At 53.7% G+C, this 9,015-nt stretch overlaps 4 protein-coding genes across 4 annotated transcripts; 2 read left to right on the forward strand and 2 right to left on the reverse strand.

The window, feature by feature from the left end:
* Positions 1-585: 585 nt before the first annotated feature.
* On the reverse strand, positions 586-1,475 carry J4E88_008352 (uncharacterized protein; the record flags this gene model as incomplete). Its single annotated transcript, XM_049401962.1, has 4 exons — positions 586-660; positions 706-867; positions 912-1,418; positions 1,473-1,475. The coding sequence occupies 4 exons, from the start codon at positions 1,473-1,475 to the stop codon at positions 586-588; spliced, it is 747 nt and encodes a 248-aa protein (XP_049252500.1).
* Positions 1,476-3,068: 1,593 nt separating this feature from the next.
* J4E88_008353 (uncharacterized protein) lies at positions 3,069-4,409 on the forward strand (the record flags this gene model as incomplete). Its single annotated transcript, XM_049401963.1, has 2 exons — positions 3,069-3,515; positions 3,765-4,409. The coding sequence occupies 2 exons, from the start codon at positions 3,069-3,071 to the stop codon at positions 4,407-4,409; spliced, it is 1,092 nt and encodes a 363-aa protein (XP_049252501.1).
* A 1,359-nt stretch (positions 4,410-5,768) lies between these two features.
* On the reverse strand, positions 5,769-6,759 carry J4E88_008354 (uncharacterized protein; the record flags this gene model as incomplete). Its single annotated transcript, XM_049401964.1, has 3 exons — positions 5,769-6,239; positions 6,290-6,580; positions 6,631-6,759. The coding sequence occupies 3 exons, from the start codon at positions 6,757-6,759 to the stop codon at positions 5,769-5,771; spliced, it is 891 nt and encodes a 296-aa protein (XP_049252502.1).
* Positions 6,760-7,803: 1,044 nt separating this feature from the next.
* On the forward strand, positions 7,804-8,835 carry J4E88_008355 (uncharacterized protein; the record flags this gene model as incomplete). Its single annotated transcript, XM_049401965.1, has 2 exons — positions 7,804-7,811; positions 7,977-8,835. Coding segments are annotated over 2 exons (867 nt in total), but the record flags the coding sequence as incomplete, so codon positions are not given.
* Positions 8,836-9,015: the final 180 nt, after the last annotated feature.

A 9,015-nucleotide genomic window follows, 5' to 3' on the forward strand; every position in this document is an offset into this window, starting at 1 on the left:
CAAAAATGCTTGACATATCTCCCGAACATGGGACGAGACGCTTCCAGATCCGTCACCAGGTACCACGGCCTGCCATTAATACCGGGTCTGAGGCTCTTATCCGCCAACTAGATGAACCGCCGCCACCTGCATATGCCATGTGACTGACTCTTGGGAAGACTCGGCCATGTTTGCATCGAGGGACTTCCGAAGCAGCACGCGCCCTCATCCTCCAGGACGGACGCACGCACTTGTTACCTGTTTCTCTCATGCACTTCTGAAAACGCCACGTTGTATTCAAGTTGAGCTTGGCAATCGAGTGTAACTACATCATAGGCTCCCATGCTGCCACTTCTAAGCGAGCTCTAGCTCATCACGCGGTGTGTGGATGGGTTTCTTAACCGGGATCTAACCTCTCAACGCTCCTTCGGTGTGTGTGATACATCCATGTGGCTGCATGACGTCGGAATGTGGGCGCCGATGAGTATAGTCCTTGTCTCAATAACAAAACGTGCTCAAGAGCTCCTTGGGATCTGCACCTCTCGGGCCGAAGTAGATGCAGAAATACAGTAGTAATAAGCACTTCGTAAGGCGGTGGCTCCCTGATTATTCTCCAAAGACCTCCTCCTTCGTTGGTTTCTCTTTGCGGCGCAGTGCCACAAAGTACGCCTCTTTAGATTCCTGGAGCCAGTCAGCGTGGAACATCCACTGTGCGGAAAAACCTACAGCGCGAGAGGATTCCGGCTTCTCCCTGTACACCTTGGCGAAGAGACGCTTCAGCTTTGTCTCGAATGCCTTTTCCTCCGATCCTTTGTAGTACTTGCAGAGGAAGTGGCCGCCAGTCTTGAGCGTATCGAAAGCGAATGTCAGGGCGGCCATGCACAAGTCCTACGAAGTTTAGTAAAATCAAGAGTGATCGGCGGACTACCCACCATGCTGCCGGCGTGGTCTCTGAAAGCATTTCCGCTGGTGTTCATCATCCTAAAATATGGGTCACTAAGGCTCTTCTTGTAGAAGCCGGCCGTTTGGTCCCAGGGTTCTGACATGTCGCTGAGCACCACGTCTACTGCTCTGCCCTGCTGCATATCCCTCTCCTTCAACGAGAGCCTAGTTGGAGCATCTTGTTCTCTGTCACTGGTCTCTGCTGGGCGCCCAATCGGCTCGAGTTCTGCGCCCTCCAGATGAGCATGTCGTTCGATGTCAATGTATCCTCGTTCCATGTCGTCCAGCTCTTCTTCGGTAAGTCCCTCGCTTGCTTTCGCAGAAACCTGTTTTCTGGGTCTGCCCAGGTCCGGATCTCGCACATAGGCTCGAACCTCGTCTTGGATTACAGGTGACAGGAAGTCGCCTTGTATGGTGGAGACACCTCGCGGGGGTTGTGCGGGTATCAAGTCAATACCTATGACACGACCCTCTGGAGCAGTACGATCTGCAGCAACCTGGAGACATTAAGATGTTGTAGTCTGTGTAGATGGATCTGGCGAACCTGGGACCATGATCCTGGTGCAAAACCCTGGGGACCTTTAGCATCGTGTTTCCAGTGAAGGCGACAAACATACGAGATCGACGACAGTCTGCCCGGGTTGGAAAAGCTTGTGCTTGGTGTTAAGCTGTGGCACGTTAGTCGGTGCGCAGCCACAGACCGAGGCGCAATTACTTCAAGCAGCTTGAATGCAGCGCGACTCTTCAAGCCTTGCACTTTGGCTTCTTTGGCGAAGAAGTCCCTGCCTTGGCGTGACTTCCATCTTGTTGAAGATGAGGATGCACGCCGATCTGAGAACCTGTGACTGGATTGGTGAGAGTCACGAGTCGCGTGTCTCAGGGCAAAACACGCTGGCGCTACTGGATGATGGGAAGACTCCAGGAGCAAGCTATCTGTGAGCTGCCGAAATATACGACGTGACAGCATAGGGAAGGTGCAACTGTTGTGCGTCGCCTTCGCCTTCGCAGAACTTATATACTCTTATCGATAACGTACGTCAACGATTTCGACATGTCACCCCAAGTCCAGGTCCTTCCCAAACACTCGCGATAGAAAGGACGATAGCTAGGAAAACTACATGTTGCAAGCGACGTTGACTTGACTTGAAGGACAATCACTGTGTTCGCGATAGCTCATCATCTTGGACTCGAGATGTGAGGTCATCTCCGAGATATTATCGTCTTCAACCTCGGAACGTCGAATCTACGATTACGATGTGTCAACGTCCACGGCCGACGGTTGTACCCCGCTGTTCTCCAGAATTTAGTGAGCACGCGATCTCAGTTGGGTGTGGGGTCGTGTGCTCATCGAACGGTACGTTTTGGATGCCTTCGCAGTATCTGGTGATGGAGAGCCCGGGCGGTACCATTCCGCATGTGACGACACCCATCCAAGACAGATACAGGCTATCAAGATCATGAGCAGCAGGGCTCTAAAACAGCATCCTATAGTGTTTCCAACAACGGCTGACGCAGAAGGAGTGACAGTGCACAGCTGACTGCGTCGTCTAGTAAGGGGTGACTGAGGCGCAACGCCAGTTTGCGTGCATCTGCCCTGGTGTTCCCCTGACGTGTTGCCATGATGCGCGTCGAATCATGGCGGCTCGCAGTCAGCCCCGTCAAGGGGCTGATGCCGGAGGGAGACGACAGGTGTCAACCAGAGCCAAGTATCAGATCGCGAGTACCCGGGCCGTCAGCGAGGACCGTGGTTGTTATAAGCATGGCTGATGGCATTCGTCGATTCGTGGCGCTAGACTAAAATTCGCTCCTTCCTCCCGCGGTATCCTCAAATCTCCGCTACCAGAGACGATCCAAACACGACAACCCTACCGAGGAGCGACGCCCATGACACACGCGCGACCACACCTACAAACACTCACTTGAAAGCTGCCTTGCATGGAAGATCGAATTCACCGCTCATCGACAAGTCCTGCTCACCTCGTACGGCCGGAAATCTGTCTTCACCTCCGCAACACCATTTTCCGATGACCTCGACACTACGTCGCGCGACCTTTTCTTTCCGTCGATAGAACTTGTCCCCGCTCGGACAACAATATCCTGCTTTTTAGAGCAACAGCGCCGCGTTTAGAGCAACGTCAAACAGCGTCATGTCGAAACCATCCGAGAAGCCGCAATCGCAACCGCCCGCCATCATGAGCGACGAACCGGGCAAGGGCATAAAAGTGAGTCAAGGTAACATTCCTAGTCGCAGGACATCAATTGACCCCTCATTGCAGCCCCTCGGCACGCCCGACATAACCAGCCTCCAGCGCGTCCGCCAGGTCTTTGCGCAGCCAGTTCTGGCTTCCTTCGTCGCCGGCGGCGTAGCTGGCGCGGTTTCACGAACCGTCGTATCGCCTCTCGAACGCCTCAAGATTCTATTCCAAGTCCAGAGCGTTGGTCGCGAGGAATACAAGATGTCCGTACCCAAGGCTCTGGCTAAGATGTGGAGGGAAGAGGGATGGAGAGGATTCATGGCCGGAAACGGTACCAACTGCATACGGATTGTACCATACTCGGCCGTACAGTTCAGCGCATACAACGTCTACAAGCGGGTACGTCTATTTTTCTTCTGTTCAGCGTGTTCTTGATTTCAGCGAGCGACTTGCTTTTCAAACATTGGGTTGGATGGGACAAGGTAAGGGCGGACGAAAGAGAGAGGGCGGTAAGTGGGGAAGGATCCGAAGCTTCGCCGATGGAAAGCTCAAAGTGAGCCTGGGGGAGATATTCAAGGACACGGAGGTTTCTGCAAAGACGACGACGGCCATGGTATGTCCCAAAGTTTCATAGCTAACTTGCCTTAGTTCTTCGAGAGCGAACCAGGTGCCCCTCTCGATGCCTATCAGCGACTGCTCTGTGGTGGTCTTGCTGGTATCACCTCCGTCACGTTCACCTACCCACTCGATATCGTCCGAACACGCCTATCCATCCAGTCCGCATCGTTCTCCGATCTCAAGAAGGAGGCTGGCCAGAAGCTGCCGGGCATGTGGGCACTGCTTACAACTATGTATAAGACCGAGGGCGGTTTCCCGGCGCTGTACCGTGGCATCCTTCCCACAGTGGCTGGTGTCGCACCGTATGTTGGCCTTAACTTCATGGTGTACGAGATCGCCCGTACCAAGTTTACACGCGAGGGTCAGAAAGACCCGGGTGCCATCGGCAAATTAGGAGCGGGTGCCGTCTCCGGTGCTGTTGCGCAGACCATCACATACCCATTCGATGTCCTGCGGCGGAGATTCCAGATCAACACCATGAGCGGTATGGGATACCAGTACGCAGGAATTGGTGACGCCATCAAGCAGATCATCAAGACAGAAGGCTTCCGGGGTCTGTACAAGGGTATTGTGCCCAACCTTCTCAAGGTCGCGCCTAGCATGGCTAGCAGTTGGCTCAGCTTCGAGATGACACGAGACCTGCTGATGGGCAAGGGGAGCTCGGGCTTCTTGTAGGACAGACAGTCCCACCTTCACCATGGTCGAAACGAACTACGACAGAAGAAATCGACAAGACACTTCACATTACGAGCGCTCTTCCGACGGGAAGAAAGATACACGAAACCGTTCACCGACAGCAGGTGGCATTGTATAACGTCAACGAAAGCGATTGATACAAAATACGAGCATTGCATTTGGGAAGGGTCACCACGGCCTGGGGGTCTAATTTGGAAACGTCCTCCCATGGATAACAGCGAAGGCGTTTGACTGGGTTTTTAGTCCTTGCAAGTTGCACAGCATTCACATGCAACTTTTCCTTCTTCCTCTTTCTCTAGAGCCGAAAAAGAACGAGCGGTCATGCATCATACATAGAAGCATATTCGAGTCTGCCAGGCGGACATGATTTGGCATGGCTTGTACAACATAGATAGTTTCATGGTGCCACTGGGAAACTGGGCATAATGGAACTGCTTTACATCAATCCTGGTTGTTGACGTGTACAAGAATGATTGTGTTTCGCCGAATCGACGCACGTCATTCCCTGTCCTCATATCACCCATGCGCGAAAAGAAACCCGTCATTCAACCGCTTCACCACGACGTCCATCACGTTCAGGACAAGTACTATTCTCCGTCAGCGCCAACCCCACACTTTCCCTTCTTCACTCCAAGGTCGATACTTACATGCCCTTGCACCCACGGCAAAAGTTCCACGAGTTCATACACTGCTCATGGCGGCAGAATTCCCAGTCCTTCTTTCCCTTCTGATATCGGCAAGTGAATAAGTGTTTCCGGGCATAGGAGAGGGGTTGGGGGATTACGCACGTTGTGACATGTGTTGAGCTTGTCGATGCATATAGTGCATGGTTTCTTGGCGGCTGTGGTGACGTCTGTCGGTATGGGGTCTTGGTCTGTGTTGGTGATGGAGCGGGAAGGGAGGTTTGATAGTGTTGTAGAGGAATCATGGGTGAGGGCTGTGATCGCGGTGACTAGGACGAGGAGGTAGGCTAGTATAGCGATGGGTTGGATGGAGAAGTGCATGATGTTGGGTTTGGTGATTGCTGGATTTCTGTTGAGATCGTGGAGTGATATAGTAATGGAGTGACCAAAACCGAAGCAGGATATGTAAATAGATCTTTAGTATTCTACATGGCTGGCAATCGTCATAAAAACTGAGCAGTGAGTCACTGGCCTACAAGTGTTTGGTTCCTGGATGTGAATTGCGCGTTGAAGTGATTAGCAAGGTGTCACATGTAAATCTTGCACACGCAAATAGTTGAACTAGTATGACATTTGAGATGGTCTACAGGGAGATCAACCCCAAGACCTTTACTCCGAATGCAAGGGAAAATGTTACAGTATTTACAAAGACCCTCTACAGCTCGCCGTCCTTCCGCAGAGTCTCGTTACCCCAGGGCTCGCTTGTCAAGCAAGTCAATCCAGCAGCCGGCTCGCAGCTCTTCCTTCCGCTCAATGGTCCTGGTGATGGCAGCTTGAAGCCGCCAGCCGCGTATTGGCGTCCCTGCTCGTTAGCAAGAGCCTCACCGGCACCGGCCTCTACATTCAGCGATCCCTTGCCAGATGCCAGACCCTTGCCTCCGGGCTGCGCACCAGTAGATTGTTCGGCGGCCTTGAGGGCCTTGAGCAGGTTGACTGTCGAGTCGTATGTGAGGTCCTCGTAGTAGTCGTCGTTGATCTGGACCATGGGCGCGTTCGCACATGCACCAAGGCATTCTACCTCAGAGAATGTGAAGAGGCCGTCTGCCGTGGTCTCGCCGTGGTGTACGCCCAATACGTCTTCGCAAGCCTTCATAACGGAGTCACTGTCGCAAAGCATGCATGGGGTCTTCATTCTGTTAGCTACTGCCCTCGATGCCAAACTTGGTGTCTACTCACAGTTGTGCAGACCTGGACGTGGAACTTGCCCACGGGGTCCCGGTTGTACATGGTGTAGAAAGTCGCAACCTCGTACACACGCATTGGTGGCATCTCCAGTATCCGCGCAACCTCGTTCATGACGCTGATGCTGCAGAATCCGTGCTGGCGTTGTCCGAGGTCGAGCAGCGGCATGACGGCGGCCTTCTTGTATTGGGAGGGGTATCGGGAGACGATCTCTTGGATGAGTTCCTCATTTTGTGGTGTAAATTTGAAGGGAATTTTGAGGTTGTTTTGAGGCGTGTCGCGGTGCTACAGGCGTATTAGCTCGGCTTCCAGCGCAAGATGAATTAAATACATACAACGTTGAGCGAGCCGCTCTCGTTCCATGACGGTCGCGAAACGCTGAAAGCCCGCCATTGAGCCCTCTGGAACTGTCGCGAGGCCCGTGGGGCAATCCTGCATGCGAGGGGGACGAGTCTTGAGGCCATGGTGGGTTGTGCTGCGGGCTGGAGGCGATGGCGTCGATTGAAGATGTCAACGATGAAGCTCATCCGAAGCGCCAAGTAAATGTGCAGGGGTCGTTGCAATCAGCCGCCTCTGATTGGCCACATCCAACATCTCCACTCCGTTGTACCTTCGACGCTTCCTCACTCCTTCTCCGCATAGTTCAGGTCATCCCAAGCATCGCTTCGTGTTGCGTGATCGATGGCATTACCTGATCGCCGTTCTCCCGTAGCTACATGGATCCACGACTTCGCTGCTTGAAACACATTACCGCCTTTGCTGCAGCGAGCCATGCCCAGTACAGTCGAGGCCGCCACGTAGCTATCCCCACCGACACCGTCCTCGTGCGTTTCGTCGCTGCTGCGCACTGCGGAAGCTTCATTTTTCTCTGGCATCCGCGGCAGTCTAGCCTGCGGATTCCTTTGTTGGCAACGTCCCGTATTAGTTTCTGCGCAAAAAATGGCTCGGTACAGAGCCGCATCGATGCTCGTGGAATGCGCCTACGGCGGTCAACCACGTCTGATGGAACTGTGGGTCTGCTAACACACACGCTGGGGGCACCTCGCGACATTGCATCCTTAGGAGTAGCAGTCGGTGGACTGAGAGACGCATAGGATTCTTCCCTCTGTGCCGTCGCAGGTGGAAAGATACCCTAGCCATTGTGTCTGGCCAATCGGCCGCTGTTCGCCTCATTGACGGCGCTCTGCGCGGACGCAGGCAAGCTTGCCGTTTGATGAGTTGTACTAATGTTTGCATTGTCAATTCGGTATCTTCACAGGCTTACAACACCGGCCGCTTCTTCCAGCCATGTTTCAGAGTCATATGATGCCACTACGTGTACGTGTACATCACTCATGCAGCACTTCACTAGTACAAGGGGGCGGTCAACATCTACGCCATATAAGTATCTACTGCTACTATCATAGCACTTCCTGGTCTTCTTCAACATCCCTTCGCTCTACCCCCACTACTACGCTGCCGACCTACACTCACGTTCGTCTCGTGGCTCACCCACTTATTCGCCCAGCATGTGCAAGTACACAATCACGATACTCGAATGCGGCCACAAGCTGGATGATCATGTCGTCACTCTCAACTGCCCCTACTACGATAGGACCAGAGTACCCTGTGACCGTGACAATGCGAGGACAAAAGATCGCTGCACCGTAAAAACCAGAGACCAAAACGGGATTTGCAATAGATGTCTCCGCGACAACGAAGAAGCCGCCATGCGCCGTGACTTGGAAAAAGAAAGAGAACACAAACGCCGAGAAAACGAAGAAGCCGCAGAAGCATTCCGACGTGGGCAGGAAGAACTTAAAGAGAAGAACCGCCGGGAGGCGGAAGAAAGACGACGGGCTCAGCAAAAAGCCGACGAAGAAGCCAGGGACAGAGCCCGCCGGGAAGCGGACAGAAAGCAGCGAGCTGATGAAGAGGCCAGGGAGAGAAGTCGCAGGGAAGCCGAAGAAAGACGCCGAGCGGATCAGAGGGCCGAAGAAGAAGCTACGGAGAAACGCCGCCGGGAAGAAGAACAACGACGTCGGGCGAAAGAAAAGGCCGACGAAGAAGCCATGGAGAAGCGCCGCCGGGAAGTGGAGCAAAGGCGACGGGACGAGGAGGAAGCTAGGGAGAGAGACCTCAGGGAGGCGGAAGAGAGGCGGCGGCAGGCCAAGAAAGAAGCCGATGAAGAAGCCATTGCGAGAAGGCGTAGGGAGCACGAGAGAAAGATGGCTGAAGATGAACAGGAAATGGAAAGAAAACGCAGAGAGCATGAGAAGAAGATGGCAGAGCATGATAAGAAGATGGCAGAAGACATTGAGCGACGCCGGCGGGAGCATGAGAAGAGATTGGCAGAAGAGGAAGCACAAGCAAAGGAGATCGAAAGGCAGAGAAAGGCGGAGCTCGACCGACTGGCCAAAGAACAACGGGATCTGGATTTGATGATTCAAAAGTCCAGAGAAGAAGCAGAACGGAAGAAGAGAGAAAAGGAGGAAGAGGAGCAGCGAGCTCTGAGGGAGTCTGAAAGATGGGAGCAAGAGAAGAGGTACCGAGAGGAACTAGTAAGTTCAAGTCTTGCACCACGTTCACAGCAGCAACTAACCTCACCCTCCCACAGCTCCGATCAAGAACCGCAGCACCACCCTCACCCCCCGCCACACCACCTGCGCCCCCAGCCCCAGCCCCAGCCCCAGCCCCCAAACACACCGTCAACAAATCAGCACCCCGACCCCCTCCAGCAC

This window comes from Alternaria novae-zelandiae (genome assembly GCF_023758075.1).
Source record: "Alternaria novae-zelandiae strain BMP 2774 chromosome Unknown scaffold_18, whole genome shotgun sequence".
In the NCBI taxonomy this organism is placed as follows: domain Eukaryota; kingdom Fungi; phylum Ascomycota; class Dothideomycetes; order Pleosporales; family Pleosporaceae; genus Alternaria; species Alternaria novae-zelandiae.